This window comes from Phymastichus coffea, unplaced genomic scaffold (genome assembly GCF_024137745.1).
Source record: "Phymastichus coffea isolate CEN01 unplaced genomic scaffold, Cenicafe_Pcof_1.1 PCOF00006, whole genome shotgun sequence".
NCBI lineage: Eukaryota > Metazoa > Arthropoda > Insecta > Hymenoptera > Eulophidae > Phymastichus > Phymastichus coffea.
The window spans coordinates 185211-212161 of NW_026706817.1; the positions used below are offsets into that span (position 1 = coordinate 185211).

The window sequence follows — 26951 nt, forward strand, 5'->3', positions numbered from 1 at the left end:
CAACTTCAAGAAAGCAAAAGCGCAGGATTCAGAAAAAAATCAAGAAGCTGGCAGCAAGAATCACAAAGACGAAGGAAAAAATTAAAGAAATAAAAGAAACTATGTCATCAACACAACCAGAGCGACCTCAAACACCTGGAAATTTTTTATAACTGTAATAATAAAGAAATAAAGAAAAAATATATAAAAAACAAACTAAAATATCAATAAAAAGCTCATAAGGAACTCATTCATGAGACTTCTTATCAAAAATCATTCAGTCTCAAGAGGGGGCTATGTAACGGTCCTATTTATGAGCTATTTATTAAATGACTGCAACTAGTCTAACGTATTTATCTGTTTAGTCAAAACAATACATTAAGCGGCGCTACCTCACTGTTTACGCGACTGTACACAAATAAGAGTCGAATCAAAATAAACAGCGTGACGTCACAAAATAATAGACATAGATATAATGATTCATGATATTAAGAAAAATATGTTAATTATAGATAATTTGAATATAAAAAAGTATCGATTATATAGATTTTAACATGTAGATTCATAATATCTCATTCAATTATAAATTAATAATGAATATCAATATGCAAAGTTGATTTATTTATTAACATATGAAATATTAGAAAAATATAAATAATTTATATGCAAAATGAATAAGCATAGAACATGAGTAAGAATTGGTTTCATTAATAACAGCTGAATGACAACTGTTATTAATAAATAAACAATTAATAATTTATTTAAACAATAAGCCATATATAGAACGAAAATATTAAGTTAATACTTGATAATGATAACTTTATGATTTAGAAATCTTAGATAATTAATCTAATAATTGCATATTAAGATTAGAAAAAACCGTTACAAATATGAAAAATTAGTCATAATTCAAATGTTATTAATTAATTTAAATAATTAATTTTGGAAAATACTTCCAAAATTAATCAACTATAAAGTTATATGAAATTTTAATAATTTTCTATTGTAAATAATGTAATATCACGTTAATTAACTTTATTAGTTAATAACTTTTGACGACACTATTGGTGATAATTGTATATTGTATAAAATCAACAAATAACAAAATCTGTAAAATTTACATGTGTTAAAAACTTAATATTAATGGTTATTTACTTGTAAATTAAGAAAACTTATTTCTCAAAATTCGCGAATGTCTCTCGAATTTTCGATGAAATCTCTCCTGCAATAATAAGCGGAAAAATCTATGTATAAATAGGCCTACCTTTGCACAGGGTAGCATTTACTTCTAGCCTTGCAAGGTGAGCGCATGAGTCTGAATAAACTTGGATTAATACCTAAGTTCTTTCTCTCATTGTGATTGATTAACTAAGCAAGACTATCCTTTCCTTATAATTTGAGCTCGACTTATAGAACATCTCGCGCTATAAGAAACTTGGGCCGAATTATATCCTATGAAAGAAAGACTTTAGCTCTGCTTATGGGACAATTCGCACCATAAGAAACTAGGGCATTGTCTGACTTTCCTCGATATATTGCACTTACTTATGTATATTTGATTTACTTATTTATTATATTTGATTCATTTATCTATTTTCTTGACAATTAGAGTAAAATCATTGGAAACAAATTCTTACTCATTAGCTAGATTACGAGAGTTCGAATTATTTTATTTATAAGTGATACGAACATCACATAGTGTACTCTTATAGTTATAAAATGAAAGGGATTTTAGTTAGCCGGCCATATTGGAGACAAGCAGACGTCGGTATTAGGGTTAAGAGTGATTCAATGATCTCATCAACAATGCTTGATATGGTTTATGAAAAATTTTTATCCTACAACCTCCATAAAATACTACAATTAAACGCACGCACGCACCCGCGCGCGGGAGATTGCACTAAATATATATAGAATGCAGTGAAAATTGAATTTTAATGACAATAAAGTGTTGTACAATGATTCTCTTCATAAATGTTTATACTGTCAACTTTAAAATATAATTTTTTTTAATCAACGACAATTCTTTGAAAAATTAAAAAAATCATTTTAAAAAACCTCGTGCTAGGTTACTATCACGTTGCATCTACTGAACACATTCACGGTTAATTATGTATGATAATTTTCAGTAGTATACCTCAAGAGTTATAATTCAGTCATTTAATTATTTAGAATCATCTACAATATATAAAAAGTTCAAAGCAATACGTTAAGCTGGTAAAAATCAGACATCTTTATACAACTGCCTTTAAGTTGATACATGGAAGTTATAATAGAAATAAATTACTTGCGATCTTTGTTAGCTTAAAATATTATAGAGCTGGTTTGTTTCAATAAATATTAGTTTTATTTTCATCAATTATTCAAATTTTGAAAACATCTTATTTTGATATTATCGCATAGGTTACAGGTTTTTGTCAATTCCTCGAGGGATTATACTAGCGATTTCAATGAAATTCTTACAATAATTACCATTCTATTCCGTGGTTAAATGAACATTAATTGTTTCTAAACCATAAAGTATGCCCATTATAACGTTAATGCAAACATAGTCCGTTATTTTGTTTATTTACTTAAGGCTATTTTTCTTATTAAGGTGACAATCTTTTCAATATACATGTGTACATTGCAAAGGTACAGTTAAACATTGAAGTAAAAGTTTGATTGCTTATCAAGTATTAATACGATTTAAGTTGGCAGAATTATGAAATATTTTGAAGATTTACAGTTTTATAAATTTTATCACAGTGGTCTATACTCATAACAATTGACACATAGTCGCATTTTTACATGGATTCATCGTTCATTCCAATTACGTAACTACAATTATAATTTTCTTACAAAGACATTTATCAATCAATCCAAAGTGTTAGCACAAAAAACATTACGATATAGTTAAAAATGTATCTTAAAAATGAAGAAGTCAAAACATCTTAAATTATTGTCAACGCATTACAAATAAATAAGTACATATTATATCTAATAAGTTAGGGCAGTAAAAATGATCAGCAAAACCTCAAGCCTATAATCAAGGATAAGCTACTTTCATATAGTTAGATAGTGACTTTTTACTAACAATATTTATTTTCATAAACTTTCGTGTTCGCGTTAATATCATAGTCACATGATTGACTTATAATAAATCAATTAATAAATATAAGGAAATCTACAATCCAAGAATAAGTAACAAAGTCGAATAAAATGAAATAAAATCATGTAGATTAAGTAATGAAAAAAATCTAGAGAGCATAAAATAACAATAAAAAGAGCCTAATGGAATAGTATCACAGGGCTCATTGTAGGTAGCAGTTTCATTTTGACGGAGGCATAAACTATATACAGCAAAAGAAACTAAAGAAAGAGATCACAGCCATTCGACAAAACAGCTTCCGAACCACATAACGACAATTGGAAGTAAATATGTGGTAAGTGCACGTCCAAGTGACATGCTGGATACACTTGCAGTAGAGTCATTTTCCGTCATATTGGTCTGTCTAGACGATGGAAACTGGCCCGGGAGTGAAGTTTGTTGACCTGGAAGATCTGATGCTGGTCGACTTGTCTTGAATTCATCGTGACTAACATCTTGTTTCTGGTTGTGATCATCGCTTTTATCATGGCTGCGGTCTAACGGAGACTCAGATTCAGAACCTTCATCGAAGCCATCCTCATCATCCGTAATAGGGTCAACAGGTGAAATTCCTGAACCGCTTCCAGAATTTGACCAGCTATCTTCAACGTCAGTCCAGTCGACATCATGGCCGTTGAAAGCAAGCCTCAACCGGTTGCTGATACTACTTAATGCAAATATCTGCTCGCGAACAGCATTTACCGTATGACCATAATTCAAAGTATCACTAATGCTGGAACCTAAAGTCGAAGCACTTGCTGCTTGACCAGAAGTTCGCACCTCTGGGTTTAAATGTTGAGATTCAAGGCCTTGAGGGGTTATGGGATAAGTATATTTATCAAGATGTGTGCCATTCCAACAATCATGACTACGTGAGGGTGACGCTGCTAAGCCTTCGTCATTACATAACTTATAAGGTAAATATATCCAAAACTGCCGAGAGTCGCGCACACGTTGCTTTATTTCTTTGACAAGCTTATCAAGAAAAACACTACTTGTCTCGGCTAGTTCATCTTCTTCCTTTAATTTTGCCGAAATTCCGATTTCCTTTTCATCAATAACATCATCTTCGTACTGATTTTCGTTATCACTCTCGCCTTCTTCTTCTCTTCCATCATCTCCAATGTGGTCCGAACGACGCCCTGGTTCGGCACGCCGCCTCCGCCGTCGACGCCGGCGACCGAGTACCGGCCGTCCACAACCTGTGAATACGCGTTGTGACACATCACTGCTACTTTCTTGAAAATTCATTATAGCTTCAGAAATTTTCAAGTTTATTGGTCTAACAAGCATCTCAATATTGAAAGGTCCCAAGAGCCGGTCAGCAACTTTATCCACAGCATCTGTGATGAAACAATACGTTATATTAATTGAAAATGATTAATCTGAGAAATTAAATAAATGAATCTAAATTGTTTGAAAATAGTCACGTTATTTTATAATAATAAACCAATTGTATATAATAGTATACCAATAATATACTAAAATTGTATTATTCAAGCAATAATTTATATGCTATCCATAAGTTTTTGTCTTTAATAAAATATATATCACTTAAAATAGATTTTTAGTAATAATAGAATAAATGTTGGTTACTTAGAAAATTTTCTTTCATTGCAGATCTCGATCGAGTAAATTTTTTAATAGAAAAAATGTGTTTACATGTTCCAACATTTTTAAGGTGTAATTAAATTCTATTTAAAAGGCCGAAAGCAATGAAATACAAAATGTAGCACATTCATACGCTTTAACCACTCGTCTTGCAGTATATTTTCTAAAACATAATTCTCTAGAACAGTGTACATTAAATAGACAACATATACAGTCAAAGATAAATCAGTAAAACGTAGTCAATAATAAATTGAGTGGAGATAATTTTTACTTATAGTATTTAGGTGTCACTGTTTTATTTTTTTGCTCTAAAATTTTGTAAAACTCAGTCAAATGATTACAATAAAACCAGCCAATATGGATCCTATTGAACAATAAGAAGAGATAATTCTAGCTATTGATATTTAGGATGAAGCTAATAATGAATCCGCAAGGCCAACTGAGTTGGATGTATTTTCCCCTCGACCAGATGTTAACTTCTCATGCCCACCGTGTGCCTTGCGTAACCATTATCCGTCACGTCAATTTTCTCAGCAACAACAATATAATAACTACGGTCAAAGGGAAGCGATAGCTCATATATGAAGTAAAGCGGTATTTTGGAGTTGTGCACAACAGCTCATCATATGCACATTACCACATAACATGCACAAGCTACACCCCAGCTAAATACCCCGGCGTGAGGAAGGAAGGAAGTGTCTTCTCCTAGCTTGTGCGATTGAGTGAATGGAAGAAGGCTTAATATAATGATCTTAACAGACGAAGGTTTCACCGCTGGTTAAGCTGAATGTACCGTGTAAAGGATTTTACTTCTTTCAATTTAAGTACTGATGGATTTTACTTCTCTAATGAGTGCCATATGAGATCAGACGGGTGGAAAAAGGTGCTTATTCCATGATTGGTAGGTGCAGATGCTTGATGGACTGATAAATTTGCAAACAGAAGCGTTGGTCTTATAAACATGCTTGTAACGCTGAGTTAGGCCCGCGAAGCATAGTCTTAACTAACAGACGTAGAATTCGCACTGGCGTGAGAGGGATGCTTTCTAATTACACAGCCCACAACTTCATTACACTAATACAGGCATGATACAAATACGCCGAGAAGAGTAAACATAACACGGTTGTAGGTGGAACCCATCCTTAACATGTTTAAATAAATAAGGTCGAGTTCTCATTTGAGTACGGTGTCTTCTTATCTCAGTTCTGATATCATCGGCGTGCATAAGGGCTGGATCGCAAAACTACATATTCTATGTATGTGATACACGAATCTACCACTGGTGGGGATAACTTCCATCAAGCGGCTACCGTCATTAGGTATAGTGTAACGTTATTACGGTTAAAATCCTCTAGAATAGTTGAACCGTGCCACTGTATAGATGCTCCAGGGAAATTGCATTCGGTTAACTACGTCAGTAGCCGAATTAAGCAAGTGAAACACTTAACAGAGCGGTATAACCAAATGGTGAAGGAAGGGAGTGACGTTCCAACTAACACACACGGGTCCACTTGAGACGTAATATGGAAGTCCTCCTTAGTGCCTTCGATTCGCGCATACCCGCCTCTAAAAGTTACTATAAGGCGAATTGACTCCGAATTAGGTTTCCTTATGGTATATAGTAAGTCGATATAGAGAGTCAGTTATGTCAAGTGTTGAGTCAACTAGTCAACACTCGTCATCTATGACAGAGGGTTCCGAAAACCAAAATGATCAATGATCTCGCGGATACCAACACACGAGTCATTGAAGTACAATACGGAAGGTAAGGAAGGTGGCATTTACAGGAACGCTTAACAAAAATAGCGGTTTGAGCCCGACAACTACCGCTAAACTGAATAAATTAAATAAAGCAAATGCTTCAACGGTCAGAAATATGACTGTGCGCTCTCAATTACAGAAGATTAATTGAAGTCTTGCAGAAGATGGAAGATAAGACTAAAGTGTAGAGGAACATCAGCACCGTTATTAGAGACGGTATGAAGATCATAAAGAAGGATACGGAGTGTATGGTGTATAAATGTGACCATCACAACACTTTCGGAAAATAGTCCGAATAAGAGTACCGGATATTTAAAAGTGAGTAATGCCGCAAAGGGTCGGAGAAAGGTGGTCTTCAGAAAAAACAGACGATCGGTGAAAGGACAAAGACTAAACAGTGCGAAAACCATAGTAAATATAACAAAAGTGGGAATAGCTACAGTGACAGTCGCAGATACAGGTAGCAGAAAGAATGAAACGTGAGAGAAAAAAAGACAAATATGAAACCTGTGAAGCAGAAAAGCGATACAGAGGCTTTGCTCATTAAGCCGATTGTTAGGAGACGTACGCAGGCATAATAAAGATAATAAAATCTTGAGCTGACCCAGATATTGCAAATTTTTAGGTTTAAGGATATTGAAAAATCAGACTGTATTTGCGTAAAATCACAAATGTCGGCAAATCCTTTCAGGTAGAGTTCAGAACTAGGCGACGATAAAACTGTTAAAGGTTTAGCATCCTACGTCTATCAAGAAATTCTAGATCTGGATTGTACAACAGTGCCGAAAAAAGTTATGAAGGCTTTGACGAAAGTAACTGGTGATACACGAGACTCATGACTACTTTTGGACCAACTATACTTGGGAATAATACATGGCGGTAAGCCAGCAAAAGGGAAAGGCGGCATAGACGATACTTCGGACCGACCGTATTAAAATATAATGCATCAGCTGCCTCGTATATCACAGGATATCAATACCACGGTACTTCTCTTGTCTCGACTACGGGCACAAACAGCAAGACTGCAAAGGAATGGACAGACGAAGAGCATGTTGAAAGTGTGGATCACACCAACAGGTCGTGTAATAAGACGGACACATTGTGCTTCCTGTGCTCTGACGTGGGTTACGAGTAGATAATACACCTGTTTGGCAGGAATACGTATCGAGTTTTCGGAATTGCATTAGAGGAATGCAGGAAAGCAAGTAGTAATGAGCATAATACTACAAGGTATTTTGCGTGAATGTGAGGTATCATAACTACTAATTGACTAGACCGCATTGTTACAAAACGCAGACATCCTGATTATTAACTAATAGTACAAAAACTTGATGGCGAACCATTTGCTTCTTTAACCTCTCGGATACGTTGGCATAATGGATATAATGGGATCTTCGAGAACTGCGATATGCGGATCGGGGGTGGGCGAAGATTTCATATGGGTACAGGTACGAGCAATTATTTATGTGAGTCTCTACTTGATCGCAAATTGCTCTGTCAAGGAATTTGAGGAAAAGTTAAAGAACCTTGAAGATGTTTTGAAAGAACCAGTTATCGCAAGCGACGTGAACTCAAGGGCGATCGAGTGGGGAATGCCAAAGACAAATAAAAAAGGGATGTTTCTGTTGCAGATGACTGCAAGCCTTAATCTGGTAGTCGATAAGACGCTAACGAAAGCAATGAGGGCCACTCAATATCGCTATGAAAGGAATTATTTGTTGAAGTCAACTAGAATCTATGGGGTTTGGGCTATAAAATACCGATTAAGAGACTGGATGTTTTAGGCCCCCTGAAACTGAATGACAGTGACACCATGTAATCTATAGTCGACGGACTCTTCCTAACACACCCAGCAAGACAAAATACGATAGAAGACTGCGAACAGGTTTACTGAACCAAAATTTACTAAACCGAAGCTCAAGAGAGCCACTGAAGGCTGGAAAAGCACCTGGACCCGACAGTATACCAGGAAAGAGCCTACGGCTGATATCAAATATCAGACTTAGGACTCTTTTAGACATATACAACTCATGTCTACGGGCAGGGACATTTAATAAAAAGTAGAAAAATTGCCTGCCTGGTTCTTCTTTATAAGGGAAGAGAAGACCCTGGATCGTTATCTTCCCTAACGCCTTTGAGCTTATTTGACGCAGCAAAATATAACCCACTACTTACATGACAGAAAAGTAACTTATGAGACTGTTGATGGTTTAAGAAGTACGAAAATTACAGTGCAGAAATCAATTCTAAGGCTACTCCCCCGACTGTGATATATAATAGCTTGCTGGAACTGGAACTCTTGGAAAACGTACTACTTATTGCCTACGCTGACGGTCTAGTAATTAGTGTAACAACGTTGTTACTTCACCTACGCGCGTTGCTCAAAGGGGAAGGAGGAAAAAGCATAGGTCATTAAATGATTTTTCGCGTAAACTTCGAAATCTAACGCAAACTTATTATTCTAAACCACATAAACAAATTAACTCGCAAGACTTACTACTAATACGAACAATTAATAACACATTAACTCGCATGCCTTACCGCTAATAAATAATATCGAGAACATGTGGACCTTATCATTACTACCGTTGACGAACAAGTCGTGGATCACCCGGCAACAGGGCCGCCTTGACAATCCGCGTTTTAGAAGAGCTGTTGCTTGTATAAAGAATCTTGATAGCCGGCGTGTAAAGGCCTGGCTACCGAGTATTGCCGTACTTACAACTGAATCACCCCAACCCGACCCCACCGATTTTAATGATTTTTAAATATATGGTAATGCTCGAAAAAATATTCGACACGTGTTTTTTTTAACGGTTGATATCAACTTTTAAGAGATGAAATCCACCCATGAATACCATTCTGCAAATTCATTTTTTAATATATTATCTTTTTTATAGGGGTTAAACTTCTATTTTTTTTGCTACTTTGAGATTCAAAATCTGTTAAATAAGGTTGAGTGGGTAGAAAACTGCATTTATAATGAAAAAATAAGAAATTAAAATTATCGTATTTCGGGGTTTTTTAAGACAAAATTTTTTAAGGGGTGTTACCTCTAAAAATCACCTTTACCAAATCACAAACAAGCTAACTTGTACCACGATTCGTTTCTTAACTCGGTTCGAGATTCGCGCGTCAAGTCAATAGCCCAAAATAACGTCGCACTACTAATTATTTATAAAAGGGGAAGTACGGAAGGCGCATTCGCTTCGCCGCGGAAGGCGTCGATGGGCTTTCGTCGTTCGGCGGTCCGGATGCTGCAATTGAAGAACAAGAGGAGACGCAGGAATGATTCAAATCATTTATCGATAACAGTCTTTATTTATTGATTATTACAAGGCTAGATACGACTTTGCATCAGAAAGAAGGGCGTGCGAGCCTGTCTCCTTGCGAGTGAACGCAGTGGAGATAAAGCTTCGCCTCACACTCACTCGTCCGGTTGTCCGGCAGATGCGATGCGAGTTAAACACACACACCTAACTGTCCGCGTTCTCACGATTTATCCGAAAGAGAGAAGGGAAACCGAGGGGCGCACCGATAATACAGAAGAGTACCTGACCTGAGGGAAGGGGCGTTGTCGGGAACCTGGCGATCAGCTTCAGCCGGTATCGCTCTGCGATATTGAAAGCAAATATTTATAATTCAGATCATAGTGATTTCCAATTAGAAATGCATTCAGGAAGGACATCAGCGATAAAAGAAGAAAAACAAGCGTGAGACGGGGGAGAGGGCGGAGAAAAATGAATAGTCGAGTTCTTCCGGCCTCAACTGCCGCCAGCGTCGCACAGTGTTCCAAATCAGAAACAAATCTCCAAAACGAAATAAATCGCGAACCAATACCCCTAGTGAAATGAACCCAACGGCATTTTAAAGCTGAAATGATGTAAAATCAAGGAAAAATGGTCTCGTATGAATCACTTAAACTTTTGACCTTCAAAATGAAGGACAAAGTTCAAATTTTCTCACGAAAAAAGAGTTTTTCAAGTTTTAAATATGGTTCAGTAATTTTTTTTTAAAAAGTAAATAGGCCATTTTGTAGCTTTTTCAATAACAAATAATAACCTGTCATTCAAAATTTTTTTTTGTTTATTTTTGAACAAAAAAAATTAGGTCAAAGTATCAACATTTTCAACGAGTCTATAATCTCAGCACACAAGACAGAAAATATCTATAACAAGAATATTATATAGATTATTTCTATGTAATTTTTCCCGCTGAACACCACTCCGTAGTCAGAAGTGGCCTACCACGTTCCATTATCATTTTTAATGCGAAATACTCCTTAAAATACGGCTAATTCGCGATTAAAAAATGAACGGAGCATTACGAAGCGATTCTACTTCAGGTTCAGATTCAGCGAATCAAAATATATAAATAAACTTAATCAATTAACTGCTTATATCATTTTTATTACTGATCTATTTTTTTTAAATAAAATAATCTGTTTTTTTTTGTTCCACCTATTTCACCTCTAGCATGAGACTCATAGATTTTGAATATATAAAACTACCTCGTTAATCGTAATCACTATAAGAATCTTCAAAATTGAAAACATCGTCAATTGTGCAATCCAAAGGATCTTTTAAGCTTCCATCCTCGATATTATGTTTATCTTGAATTGTTACAGTACTACAAATTATAAATCATTTCATAGATTAAAATAATATAAGTTAATAATTTATTAATATCACAATCGTAGAAAAAAATACCTTATAAAAAACTTTCAACTTTTTCTGGAAAACATTGAGTTTGCTTTCGTGACTGTAAACGTTCTCCAAGATGTAAGAGTGATATTTTTGGATCTGATAAGTACATAGCTCGATTAAATACATCCAAAAGTCTATGTTGTCGACTGTCTTGGCGAGCCCTATGTATCATATTCCTCCTGTTTAATTTGTGCCATGTTTCACTCGAATCTTCGGAGTAATATGCTATAGGCAAAGAAAATTTCCGAGAGATTTCGCATCCATGTCTTAATAATTTATGCGTGGAAACGTTCATCCTACTCCACGAATATAATGTATAATGTAGTTCATATGTCTCAAAACAAAACTTTTCGAGTTTATCCAAATCTAATCGGTTTTTTGACTTGAAGCAAATTAAAATTTGTGCTATATTTTTAACTAAAGTATGATCCAACTCTAAACTATCAGCAAACAATATAGGATCACTGAAGCATCTTCTCGCTAGATTGCCCGTATTGGTCGTTCCGTACTCTTGTAAGCATAAATCGACTTTAACTCCAAAGTTATCGTATAGTACAGTTTGAATTTTCCGTTTCTGTTGCTTGAAAGTTTCTAATGAAATAAAATCAAAAATTTAAGCAATAAGCAATCATCTTTAATTATAAAATCAAATAAGTCAACAAATATATAACCAATGATAGGATAATCTTACCCTGCAAATTGGCACGCACATCCCATGTTTTTATTGTTAGTCTATATGACAAGTGTAATAAATTTTCAAACGCTTTTATCTCGGCATGCAGTAGCCCTAATCCAAATAATAATGAGTCTTTATTAGGAATAAATTTTTCTTTCATATTTCCGAATTGGTGTGTCGTTTTTAAACATATAGGGTATCTGGTGGTAGCAGAATTTCCTACCATATGTTGCGCAGACCGATTTGCCATTTTCCAATTTAAATTTGTTTTTTCAAATAAGTGATTTCTTCATTTAATCGTCCAATCTCTTTTGTTATTGCCGCAGTATCCTCCTTTTCAAAAGACATTCTCAGTGGTCGAGTTAAACGAATGCTTTGAGGTGTAGGGGTTGTAACGGTGCCGGTGGATTTGACCTGCACCGTGTGTCTCCTATCTCTCCCTACCATCGGCATGGACTCATGGCAGACCTATGGCGCATAGTTCACGTGCCTGATGCCAGCCTTTATGTTTTCAGCATCGCTACCGCAACGAGTAAGAAGAAGAAAGATAGAGAGAGGCAGCGGCATTGGTCGACAAGAGCGCGTAGTAACATGCGCTCTTGTAAGAGAGAAAGAGAGAGAAAAGAGAGAAAGAAAAGAACGCGACTAGTGCAGGCAGGCGCGTGACACTAGCCGCACTTGACGGTGCCGCGTGCCGCCGATTAGGCAAGTGAGTGGGGAGAGCGTGAGAAGCAGACTCTCACGCACTCGGAAGCTACTCGCGGCAGTCAGTAAAAAGTTGCCCACAGCAGAGAGAGATATACAGACCCCCTGCAGTTAACAAGGAAAAGGCGAGGAGACCAAGACGGCAATAGTAATCTTCCCGGGCCCAGCCTACTACTTCCAGCGAGCCCTTCCAGCCACAGATTTGCCTACGGGACGCCATATCTCCATCACCGGCAAGGCGCTGTATCGGAAGGAAATCTGCATACATAAGGTCGTTCTCTAATCTCTCTGACACTCTCTCTTTTAAACTTTATCTAACGGCTACTCGCGGCTTGTGCGCTGTGCCAGGCCCTCACGGGCCGGCACAGCTAGTTTAAGTGTTTAAGGTAATTTAAATTATATCGAGTCGGTAGTGAGATGGCAAGGCGCTAACGTGCCGGCCATCTCCTTTAGCGATCGGAGATTGTTAGTATAGATAGATAAGGCGTGCGATAGAGTGATCGGACTGTTAACGCTCAAGGTAGCGTATTATAATAAATGGATTTACTGAGATAAAGAGAATAATCATTGTGTTCATACCTTTCTCTTTACCTTGTCAGGAGTAATACACCGCCTCCCTTGCCTTCCCCCTTTATAAATAATCAGTAATTGCAATAGATTTATCGGCGATATAGGCCGACCCTATTACAGGGTTAACCAAACATAATTATCGTTATAACCATTGGCAATTTGAATAATATTAAAACAGGTAACAAAAAGAGACTGCTGAGCACTGGTAATAATTTCATCTGGACTATTAGATTTTTGTTGAGGATTCAAATGATTAGCAGAGCTATCAAAGCCAAGATTTACTGTCATTTCTAAATTCAATAAACTCATATCGTCCCAATCTTTTGCCTCACTGTTAGCTAAGCGTTCAACAGTTTTATTTAAAATAGCTTGCAAGTTTACTATGATTTCAGTTTCGGACTCAAACTCTGTGCCAATAAGACATTCTTTTTTGGCCACCTCTATCTCCAAATAAGGTGGGAAAATCGAACAATTTTTCGATTTACAATATGCTACCAACCCTTTGTATTGACGCACACTATAGTCATAGTCTAAATAAAATGCTAAAGCAGAATCTTTATCATGCCGAATTATTGAACTCTCATTTTCTTCATTTTTATCAATTCGTGAATTAATATTACACTTTGTTTTTGCAATTTGCAAAGCCCGTTCTAATAGTGCGATGTCATTATTACATTGAGTTGCAATTTCTTCAGCTCTTCTATTAAAAGCTGATATAGAGACATTAGATTTAATATTTTTGCGTTTCCTACCAGTGCGCACTGTTTGCCAAACTCTTTTGCGAGGCCTTCCTTTTCTATTATGTGCTTTTGTTTTGGGCCTTTTTTTTGTTCGACCTATGATGTCTAATATTGTGAACTGTAAATGTAAATCTAGATAAAGAGCGTTTTTTCACATTAATTGTTTATAATACACATATTAATAAATTAATTTATGCAATTTCTCATCAAATATTGATAAGTTAGATTTGCAAGAGTCTAAAAAATATATATGTGCACGTATAGAAATTAAAAATTTAATGGAAATATAAAAGAAACCGAGACAAAAAAAGTTGTACTTATATGTACCATTACCATTCAATGGGTTAAATATATTGTCTATGAATGCATTAAAAAGCTTTTTTATAGATTTTTATACAATTTGTTTTCTTTTTGTCCCGTAATCTTGATTTTTGCTAGTATCTTTTGAATTGTTTATGCGTGGATTAAACCATATTATAATTTTCTGGACTTGTGATGCACTTAATACCTACCAAATTTGATGTAGCCAAATCATATATTTCTATCTTGAAGTAACTAATTTTCTTTATTGCCAAGAAAAAATATTGAATATGAAATATGATCTTGAATGGCACACACGATTGAAAACTCAGGCTCAAATATATGAACGACTTACGAGACTCGTGACCTTAGCAAACTACAGTGTGTAAATAACAACCAGAGAGGCACACTCTACAAATTCCTTTTTTACTTGCAGTACCTACCTTCTATAGTTGTCATGACACTGCCATGACCATAGCATTCATGTATATATAGTATATTCATGTGTATTGATTTTGATTGATTCGCTGAATCTGAACCTGAAGTAGAATCGCTTCGTAATGCTCCGTTCATTTTTTAATCGAGAATTAGCCGTATTTTAAGGAGTATTTCGCATTAAAAATGATAACGGAACGTGGTAGACCACTTCTGACTACAGAGTGGTGTTCAGCGGGAAAAATTACATAGAAATAATCTATATAATATGCTTGTTATAGATATTTTCTGTCTTGTGTGCTGAGATTATAGACTCGTTGAAAATATTGATACTTTGACCTAATTTTTTTTTTTCAAAAATAAACAAAAAAAAATTTTGAATGACAGGTTATAATTTGTTATTGAAAAAGCTACAAAATGGCCTATTTACTTTTAAAAAAAAAATTACTGAACCATATTTAAAACTCGAAAAACTCTTTTTTCTTGAGAAAATTTGAACTCTGACCTTCATTTTGAAGATCAAAAGTTTAAGTGATTCATACGAGACCATTTTTCCTTGATTCTACATCATTTCAGCTTTAAAATGCCGTTGAGTTCATTTCGCTAGGGGTATTGGTTCGCGATTTATTTCATTTTGGATATTTGTTTCTTATTTGGAACACTGTGCAGCGCAGTCAGCCGATAATTGCAGCTTTTCTTTATTATCGATGATCGATCGTTGGGAGCCAGCTATCGTTCTCTCATTAGGAGGGCGGGTAGCGCTGCAGATCGGCTGGCTTCTGGTAGCTGTGGTTCGGGCGGTTCCGTTACCTCCCTCGTCGTACGTTGACCTCGTGCGGCTACCTATAGGATGTTAGAACGAAAGGGAGCGCGAAGTCCTAAATCGAACGTGCGAGAGAGAATCAAACGGGGGAGGGGGATATTAACCACCCACGGGTGCGGCTTGACGGTTAGTCATTCTGTCGGAGCAAAGGCTCTTGTCTCAGCAGCAGGTAATCGGAGCAGCGTCTCAGGACGCCTCGTTGACGATCCAAGGGCAGTAGAGAATTCAGGTCGACCGGTCACGTGGATTGAAGCGGTGTCGAGGTATCGACGTGTTTGCTAGTTTCGCGTATCCGATCGCGACAGCTACGGGGGATATAGTAAAATCAAACGTGTAAAGTCAATGACAACAATGGTTTAGCTAGGATTCATCTTTATTAGTAATCAGACTTGTTTTCCCGGGTCAGTCCAAGGTTAATTATCTCGCGTCGCTTTTCATGTCCACTCCTAATCGGTTATTCGTGGCGGTCTGCTTCATCTAAATCTACTAAGGCCGCGGGTGGCGCACCGTGAAGCAACTTCGCTTGCTTTCGTAACGATCGAGCGGAGGTTAGGTGAGCTAGACTAATACGCGGGTAGTTTCAGGGATTGCGAGGCGGCCATATAGGGTCCTATTGATACGCGAACATTTACGACGGCATAAAAGCATCACCGGTAATCTAATGCTATTGCGAGGAACTGGGTGATCAGAAAGGTCAAGCGATATTTATGTTTACATAAGAGCTTAACGATCGCGCGAAGGAAATTCGTTTCGATCTAACACATGCGCGAGGGACTCGCGAAGGTCATGAAGGTCAGACAGCACTTACTCGATGCGCGAAAAGTCACAAATATCGCACAAAAGAAACCGGTGGTAAACTGAAGCGCGTGCGAGGAATTCGTCGGTCGCGCTAAGGTCAGAAGGCACGCATTCGATGCGCGAAAATTCAGATCGATCGCACAAAGAAAAATCGGTAACAACTGATGTGCGCGCGAGGAATTCGTCGGTCGCGCGAAGGTCATACGGCACCCCCGGTAATACGCAACGATCTAAAACAAATCTCAATATGGGACAGGTGGCAATCTAGCATATGCCTGAAATTCATCGATCGCGTGAGGGTCGGATGGCACTCCCGTTAACGCGCGGGGTCTAGGTGGTCACGTATGGTAAGAGGGTGAGAAAGAAGTACTCACTTTGCGTTTATCCTGATGTCGCTCGTTCGTTTCCTGCTGCTGCTGCTGCTTCCGTGGTATGCTGTTATTGCTGCTGTTTCCATGTAGTGCTGCTGCTACTTCTTTGATTCCTGTTCACTCACTCGCCCACTCTGGGTGTCCACGTGGCTCCAGAGCCTAACAGGTACTTCGATTGCTGAACGGCTACTCTCAGCTACTAGCGTGGTGTTTCGCGGCATTGCGTCGCTTCTCTTCACTTACTTTCCCTTAAAATCGCGAAATTTTACCCAATTGGTCGGTCTTGTTCTCCTCCTCTCTTTCTTTCCAACTTTCTCCTTCACTATTCTCTTCGTCGCAATTCTCTCCTTCACATATGCTCGCAAGCACAATTAGCAACAGAGGCCGCTCACGCGCGCACTTGCCCGCGACACCTCGCCGGAGAACACACGCGCACTGATGCGTAATCTGAAACTATTCGGGCTGGGTGCGACCCAGCCAACGTCTTTTGCAGTACTCCAATCTAACTCTTTCACGCACCGGGCATGTTCCTGGACAAAACGTATCGACGAAGACGCGGGAAACGTCACAAAGGCAGAAAATCAAAAAATCAGCACGTGCGTGCCGGCCTATACAAAAACTTTGTACCAACTGTCCTTCTCCCTCCTTAAAATCGCCACGAAGATGAGCACGTAACTCTCTCTTTCCACTCTTCTGCCTTACTGCCGCCCGTCCCCTCCGTCGCTGATCCAGCACCGCACCTTAGAAAACAGAAAAGGCTTACATGAGTGTGTACATAAAACACACACACTCGTAACCTAGCGTGGCGCGTGGATCCCGATGAGAGCCTGACGGCAGAAACGACGGCCACGTCACGATTCTCCGTCACAGAAATAACATTATAACATTACAATCGCTGGTTCATAACCCAGTTTTCTTCATCAATATATACGAATAGTTTTAAATATTCCTGGTATAAAAGCGGCTATATTACTCAAAAACTAGATAAAACTAATAATCCTGTTGATTTTAGTTTTGGAGAATCTAATAATGTCAACTACAAAGTGGAAGGATGTAAGAATGTTGCAATGATACAATGTGGTTAGTGCAAAAAGCCATTATGTTTCAAGCACTTCTTTGAAACTTATCACTACTGTGAAAATTTTGTCAAATAATATATTTCAATTTACATATGAGTCAAAAATATAGTCTTTTATAAGAATAATTTTAATAAAGTTCAATTCAAAATAACAAGACAACGTATTACATTGGATACTTATTTTCATCCCAGGTTTCGATTTAACAATTATTTCAAGAAAAAATGAGCCATAAACGCGCTGGTGTCAGGGTTAAGGGCAGTAACCTGATTGTCGGTTTGTATGGGTGTTCTTTAGAGATTCAGTAGGTTAAGGGTACAATGGTTTGCTGTCATAATTGCTTTTTATATAGGATGTAGGAGGTCTGTTCAAAAGATATCGCGAATTTCAAATTTGCGCGGGCTACGTAAATTTGATTTTTGATTTTTTTGTAACGTTATGTTGGTACATACATATGTTCCTTACTTATCCTGATAAGATCGGCCATTTTGAATGTTTAGTTAATTTTTGACAACTATTTTGCTTGGATGTCTTTTGGCTCGTCTTCGATTTTTGCCTATTCTAAAAAATGGATCAAAGAATCTGTATCGTATATTGTGTGAAAAACAAAATAAAATGCGGGGATGCATTCCGAATATTGACTGTGGTATAAGGTGAAGCTACCTTGGACCAAAGCAACGTTTATCGGTGGTACATAATGTGCTTAGAGGGCCGAGAAGATGTGAACGACGAACAAGGTGCCGGACGCCTTAGCACATCAACAACAGACGAAAACATTGATAAAGTGAAGTGAAGTGACTCATACCATTGATTTTAATTTCTAATATTGAAGAAAATAGTATTGGCTAATCGTTTAATCATCGTTAGAAAAGTTTCTGAGGATCTAAACATATCGATTGGCTCAGGCCATTCGATTTTAACCAATGATTTGAGCATGAATCGGGTCGCCGCGAAATTTTTGTTAAAACTGCTCAATTTTGACTCAAAATAGCATCGCTTTAACATTGCTGAGGAGATGTTGGACTCGGTCCGTGACAACCTAAATGTGCTCCAGAGAATCATAACTGGTTATGACTCACGGGTTTATGGTTATGATGTGGAAACCGAAGCTCAATTATCCCAATGGAAGTTGCCGCATGAGACAAAACCGAAAAAAGCGCGCCAAGTTCGGTCGAACGTGAAGGTTTTGCTCACAGTTTTCTTCGATTACAGGGGCGTGGTGTATCATGAGTTCTTGCCACAGGGTAGTACCGACAATAAGGAATATTACGTTCAAATTATGCGCAATTTGTGCGAAGCAATCCGTCAGAAACGTCCGAATTTGTGGAAAAAAAACTGGCTTTTACATCATGATAACGCCCCTACTCTTACATCTTTGCTTGGCCAAAAACAACACAGTATTGGTGCCGAAGCCACCGTATCCCCAAGATTGAGGAGATCAAGATGGCATCGAAGGAGGAGCTGAACAAGATCACAAAAAATGATTTTTTTAAGTGCTTCGAAGATTGGTAAAAACTTTGGCACAAGTGCATTATATCCAAGGGGGATTAGTTTGAAGGAGATAAAATAGATATTCATGAATAAATAAGTAATTTTTTAAACATACAAAATTCGTGATATTTTTTGAACAGACCTCGTATTTATTAGAAAAAAAACATCAAAATCCACGCTAGGGCCCGGCACGGCGTTCCTTAAAGACTCTTAAATGAAAATTACTTGAACATCTTCGATCTATGTATACACTTAAACTAGAATACAAATGCAATGTTTTAAGACTATTTGGAAAATCGGTTCCCCGAGCTCTTGGAAAATTACAGCGGTTTGTATTTTTTTTCGAAAATTTCTGTTTATTTTTGATTTAATGGTTAAATAAATGAAAAATATTAACCCTTTCTATGTTAATAATGAAATATCAATTAAAGTAATACGAATTCTTTCGGTTATTTTGAAATATTTTCATATTAGGATGATATTTTAATACCTGCGTTAAATATAATCATGTATATACAAAAGTATAAAAATATAGATACATAGACATAGTATTAATATTATGTCGTCGCCGTCGTACTGTCGTAAGCGTGTGCAGACACCCAGGTCATGTAAACAAATCTTATTCGGAACGCTTTTCAGTATTAGAGTAGAGGTGATAGAAACAAATATGATTGAGTATTGCCCAGTGTCAAGCTAACTGCCATCGCGTATGTTGATAACTTCTTGATTAACTGTGTTCGAAGTTTCTTCAAATTTTGAAAAATGGGTTTAAATCACCTTAGAACTCATGATGAAAATCCAGATTCAATGTGTTTACTGTGTTTTCGAAAAGGTAACATGAATAAAATAAGTGCAACATTGAAACTTAAATTACAGAAATTATTAGACAAATATGATTCCACTAATGATTGTTTACCAAGAGTAGTATGCAATGCTTGTAAAATGAATGTGTATCGAGGTGCTAAAATTGAAAAACAACCAGACTATTCCTTATTTGTATTAAAAAAAGAACTATGGTCTCGTAATAGTGAGCTATGTGATTGCCATTTATGTGAAATTTCAAGATCGCCAGGACATAGTAATTTTTTAGACAATGGATAGCATTTTCAAAAACGGCAAAATATTTTTCCGTCAAATTCGAAAGTTCATCAGGGTACTAGTAATACAAGACAGTCTTCAGTTGAAAAGCGGTGTGGCAAATGCTTCAATTTAATTAAACGGGGAATCAAACATGCATGCTCCAAAGCATCTCTCGTAACCAATTTAAAGACAGCTGTGAATGAATCTTGCACTTTGAAAAGTAAGAAACAAGTCACTTTGACTTTATTAAGAGATGTAATAGCTGCTGATAAAGAATCAAATTCTGGCAAAAAGAATAATTTAATCATATCACTTTCCCAACTAAGAGGTAAATCAGTGAAAATATATTTGAACAAAAATGCCAAACAAATTTCTTAATCAACATTTACTTGTTAGTATTGAAGATTTTCAAAAAATCAAAACATCATTTTATCTCAGCCTGAAAACTACTTGTGCAATAGCTAACACTATTCGAGTAACTTCTAAAAATAGAAAAATTATTCAACCTCATTTAAAAAGCGAACTTATACAGCATATCATAATATCGATAAATTTTTCATAGTTGAAAAAGTAGATTTCTCAAGTATACATTTGAACAGTGCAAAGATATTTGAAGAAATATTAGTTTACTGCAATAAGCTTAAAGATTTCATAGCTGCTGTTCAAGCTAAGCGATAAATTCCAAATACTCACTTGAAGTTCGGTATAGATGGGGGAGGTGGATTTTTAAAAGTATGTGTATCTATCCAGTCTTCAGAGATAAGTGAATCAGCGGAAACAATCTCTCGTCAGAAATACAGTGAAGGAATAATGTCAAAAAAATTTAAAGCTTCTGGTGTGAAGCAGTTATTCATTTTAGCCAAGTATACAAGAAAACTACACAAATGCTTCGATGTTGTGGTTAAAATTATCAATCAATAACTTTGATGGAACTATTGCTACAGATCTGAAGTTGGCAAATATTCTAGTCGGCATTATGACACACGCAAGCTGCTATCCTTGTACACGGTGTTATGCTAAAAAAGGTGAACTTCACGAAGTAGGCCCTTATAGAACAATTGGAGAAACAACAAAAAATTATCTAGACTATATTGAAGCAGGAGCAGATACAAAAAAAGCTCAGAATTTCAAGAATTGTATTCATCCACCGATATTTGATACTAATGAAGATAGACTCTTTCTCGACATCATTCCTTCTCCTGACCTACTTTTAGGTGTTGTAAATACATTATACACACATGCTTAGAGAGTACGAATTAGTTGCGTTAAAGTGGGCAAGAGCATGTAATGTACAGCGTGAGATTACGCATGCCTCTCCCGCTTTCAAGGGAAATTCATGCAATGTTTTGCTAAATAAAATAGACATGTTGAGAAAAGACTCATTGAACTGTTTGAAATACGTTGAAGTATTTCAAAGTTTTAACAAAGTCGTTAATGCTTGTTTCAAAGTGAAGTTAGATGAAGGTCACAAAAAATGTATCGAAGAATTCAAAACAAATTATTTGAAGCTGGAAATCCCTGTTACACCAAAAGTACACGCTGTCTTTTTTCACGTTTCTGATTTTTGTTACATGAATGGGCGTGGTTTAGGCTTTTATCGTGAACAGGCGATGGAGTCGGTGCATCATGACTTCAATATCACGTGGATGAAGTATAAGATTTCAAAGGCCAACCCAGAGTACGATAAACAATTATTAAGGGCAGTTTGTGAATATAATTCATATCATATGTAATATATTAAATATTAAAAAACTGTCTTTACTCCTATATTGTATGCATAAAATGTATATTAACTTAATGTTTTCTAAAAAAACGTGTTATAATTAATAATATTTCATTATTAACATAAAAAGGGTTAATATTTTTCATTTATTTAACCATTAAATCAAAAATAAACAGAAATTTTCGAAAAAAAATACAAACCGCTGTAATTTTCCAAGAGCTCGGGGAACCAATTTTCCAAATAGGCTTAAAACTTTGCATTTGTACTCTAGTTTAAGTGTATACATAGATCGAAGACGTTCAAGTAATTTTTATTTAAGTCTCTTTAAGGAACGCCGTGCAGGGTAAGATGGATTAGCTTGCTTATGGTTTTATAGGGATAGTCTTTTGGATTTCGAACGGCTAGGGGTTAGAGTAGCTTGGTTATCTAATATAGCTTGCTTGTGATATGGGATATATTTAATTTTTTTTTATTTTCCAACTGATATATACAATCTGTCCAAGGACAATAAGTACATGTTATTTATACAATTAATATATTTGATATAAAAAAAATAATTTGTTATGGTTCATGGAGGTACCTCATCGTTGATCAGTACCTATGTATTAAATACCGTATTTACTTAATTTATATTAGCAAACGGTGTTTTATATTTTTTAAATCTTGCAACTGTTGGCGTTGTATTTATTAGTTCCTTGACAAGTTGATTTGGATGTTCCGAAATTTTACTTCTATACTTTTTGCAGAATGTTTCGATTTCTTCTCGTACGGTTGCTATGTTTTCGTCCTTCTTTATGTATTCATTTGTGACAAACCATAGTACATGAATGGTATCGTAGTATTTTGTTTTGAAATCTTTCTATTATCTCTAAATTTGATTTTGTAGCAGTGCCCGTTGTATACCGTATGTGCATACTGGTTTCATTATCGCTTTATATATTAGTAGTTTATTTTTTATTGATAGCTTGGATTTTATTTCAAGTGATTAGTAGTATTTTTTTGTCTGTAAATTTAGATGTTTTCTTTTTGTGCATATGTGGTCTCTCCATGTCAGTCTTCAGCCCAAGTGCATTCCAAGATATTTCGCTGTATCTCCTTGTGGGATCAGTTGGTTATTTATGTATAATGGAGGGAAGATTCGTTTTTTTGTGAAGGTTACTTGGATTAACTTCGTTTCATTTATTGTAATTCTCCAGTTGTTGAACTACGAGGGGAGGTCAATAAGGCTTTACAAAAAAAAGGAAAAAAAAGTTTAGCGTATGTAATTTTTTTTTATACATTTTATTAAACGGCATTCCAGTTTTTTTAAGCCATCAGAAAAATATGATTTCTGAAAACCCTTAAAATAGGCATTTGTTTCGGCGATGACTTCTTCATTCGACGTGAATCGTTGTCCGACAAGCCATTTTTTGAGGCTAGGAAATAAGAAAAAATCACTGGGAGCCAAATCAGGCAAATATGGTGGATGATCAATTAATTCCAACTATAGATCGTTAATTTTTGCCATCGAAACTGCGCAATTGCGTGAACTCAAGGATTGTCTTGAAGAAAGTTTTTCTCTGATTTTTTCATTTAGCTGACCTAATAATGACGCATAATATTATCCAGTGATCGTTTGGCCCTTTTCCAAGTAGTCGATGTAGATGATTCCATACGCATCCCAGAAAACAATGTCCATAATCTTGTCAGTTAACTTTACTGTCTTTGCCTTCTTTCGGGCTGGTTCTCCTGCGGTAATCCATTGTTTGGACTGTTCTTTGGTTTCAGGAGTGTAATGATGTACCCACGTTTCGTCTACAGTTAGGAGTCGACGCCAAAAGTCTTCCGGATTACGACGTATGGGTGCCAAAAGAGCCTCAGAAGTATCACGCGGGTTCGTTTGTTTTCAACAGTGAGCAAAAGCGGCACCCATCGTGCTGATATTTTTTTCATCCCCAATTTTTCGTGCAAAATTGAAATGATTGTACCCTTTAATACCCTTGTGGCCTCAACTAATTCTCGCTATTTTAATCTTCTATCACTCAACACCATATCGTGGATTTCGTTGACCATTTCGGGCGTACTCACTTCTACGGGGCGTCCTGAATGAGGTTTATCTTTTGTTTTTGTACGGCCGCGTTTAAATTCATTTACCCAGTTATAAACAATCTTGAACACAGGGGCAGACTTGCCATGAACGGCGTTCAACTCAACCGTAATTTTTGTTGGTGTAAGGCCTTTCAAATTAAAATGTTTTATCACCGCTCGATACTTTGTTTTTTCCATTTTTCAAATATACCGATAACTTTTTGTTCAACCAACGCTCACAAAAAACGACTTAATGAATCGAACTGAAACTTTGTACGATATCTAGTTAGTAGTATTACTTGCCAAAAACGTCATAATTTAAGCGTGATGAGCGCCATCTCTTGGATTTTGTAAAGAATTATTGACCCCCCCCCCTCGTATTTCAGTGCTACATCCAGATATTTTTGCATATTGTTAGAAGCTGTTATTTCATTAGTATGTGATATCATTATCGCTGTATTGTCTGCATATGTGGCTATGTTTACATTTTTTTATAATTGTCAAATCATGAGTACATATTAAATATAATATAGGACCGAGTACACTACCTTGGGGGACTCCGGCTTGTATGTGGTGTAATTCAGTTATTTCTTTGTTAATTTTAACCTTGAACGTTGTAGAGCTTAAATATGATTTTAGTAGAGTATAGAGATTTTTTAGTACAATTTTTTTGAGTTTAAATAAAAGTCCTTCATGCCATACTTTATGTAAAGCTTGATCTATGTCAAGAAGAACCGCGTTATAGTATTCATTATTCTCAAAAATTTTCTTATTTTATTAATTACTCTATTTATTTGTTCTATTGTGGTATGATCATTACGGAAACCGAATTGATGTTCAGGTATTATATTTTGTTCATCAAATATTTTATTTTACTTATAACTTTTTCACAAATTTTAGATAAAGTGGATAGTAAGCTAATTGGCCTATAAGACGCGACATTCTGGTGCGGTTTTCCCGGTTTTGGTACGAGTATTATTATTGCTATTTTCTATGCAGTAGGGATGTAATTTAATCGAAAGATTGAATTAATTATGATAGTTATGTATCTTATTGCTTTTATGGGGAGTTCTTTTAATATTTTTGCATTTATTTTATTATGACCGGGATTTTTTTTTAAGTTTATTTTTTGTTTATTTTTGTTTATTTCTTGTATTTTTATATTTTTAGTTAATTGATTACATTGCTGTTATATTGTCCGTTATTTAATAAATTTTGTTCTTCTTCTTCTGTTATTTTTCGTTTTGAAGGTGTGAATACAATTTTTAGGTGTTTAGCCAATTTATTAGTTTTCTCAATGTTTGTTCAATTATATGTCATATTATTTTTTAATATGGGAAGAGAAAATTTTTGTGGTTGTTTTATTTTTTTAGTGGCTTTCCAAAGTGAATAGTCAATATCTTGGGTTGCAGTTAAGTTGGTTATGTAATTATTTATATTTTCGTTTTTTTCTTCATAAAGAATTTGTTAAGTTCTTTTATAGACTGATTATACGAGGGTCGTTTGAAAAGTCCGTGCAAAAATAAAAACTGCTTGATTTTTTGTTATAAATCTTTTTTATTTTTCAACATAGTCTCCTTTTAGGCTTATACACTTCATCCAACGCTGCTCTAGTTTGTTAATCCCTTCCAAATAATAGGATTTGTCCAAGTCTGTAAAATAGGCATTCGTTTCTGCAATCACCTCCTCGTTTGAATAAAATCTTTTCCCCGCCAGCCATTTTTTCATATTACGGAACAAATAGTAGTCCGACGGAGCCTAGTCTGGAGAATAGGGGGGATGTGAAACGAGTTGGAACCCTATCTCTATCAGTTTTGTGGCCACAACTGCTGAGGCGTGAGCTGGCGCATTGTCGTGGTGGAAGAGGACTTTTTTGTGGGCCAATCGTGGACGTTTCTCTAGCAACTCAGTTTTCAAACGATCCAATAACGATGAATAATATTCGCCTGTAATGGTTTTACCCTTTTCCAGATAGTCGATGAAGATTATTCCTTGCGAATCCCAAAAGACAGTCGCCATAACCTTCCCGGCCGAAGGAATTGTCTTCGCCTTTTTCAGAGCAGATTCCCCCTTGGTAACCCATTGTTTAGACTATTCTTTGGTTTCAGGAGTGTAGTGATGTATCTATGTTTCATCTACAGTGATGAAACGACGCTTAAAGTCTTGCGGATTTTTCTGGAACAGCTGCAAACCATTCTTGCAACACTTCACACGATCTCGTTTTTGGTCAATCGTGAGCAATCGCGGCACCCATCTAGCGGATAGCTTTTTCATGTCCAAATGTTGGTGCAAAATATTATGTACCCGTTCGCTCGAGATGCCTACAGTACTAGCAATCTCACGCACCTTCACTCTTCTGTCAGCCATCACCATATCATGGATTATATCAATGATTTCTGAAGTGGTAACCTCAACAGGGCGTCCAGAACGTTCAGCGTCTTTTGTGCTCATATGGCCACTCCGAAAATTTTGAAACCACTTATAAACCATTCTAATCGAAGGTGCACAATCACTATAATGTTTATCAAGCTTCTGTTTAATCTCCTGAGGCGTTTTGCCTTTGAAAAAGTAGTATTTAATCAATACACGAAATTGTTTTTCGTCCATTTTTTTACAACCACTCGATTTCTTTGATTGAAACGAATGTAAAACGCAAAGTAATTGTCCGATCTGGCTGAAACTTGGTGTGTGCTCTTCCAAGATATGCCACTAACTGAAAATAACCTTGATACGCATTAGTAGCGCCATCTCTCTGACTTTGCATGGAATTTTCAAACGACCCTCGTATTTCGTTTTATCTGTTTGTAATTTAGTCAACTGCCATATTTTTCTTAGCTTTCTTTTTTCTTTAATTTTGTCTGATATTAGTTTGGAAATAGTTCAATTTACATTTTGTTTTATTACGTATG

General features: G+C 36.2%; 1 protein-coding gene across 2 annotated transcripts in view; it reads right to left on the minus strand.

Annotated features, from left to right (window-relative positions):
• Positions 1–2266: 2266 nt before the first annotated feature.
• LOC131668304 (glypican-4) overlaps positions 2267–26951 on the minus strand; it is a 412396-nt gene continuing 387711 nt past the window's right edge. For both annotated transcript variants that reach the window (XM_058942375.1, XM_058942366.1), the window contains exon 7: positions 2267–4452. In XM_058942375.1, coding sequence (XP_058798358.1) covers positions 3344–4452 — 1109 coding nt within the window. In that variant the 3' untranslated portion in view covers positions 2267–3343. The remainder of the gene's footprint in view (positions 4453–26951) is intronic.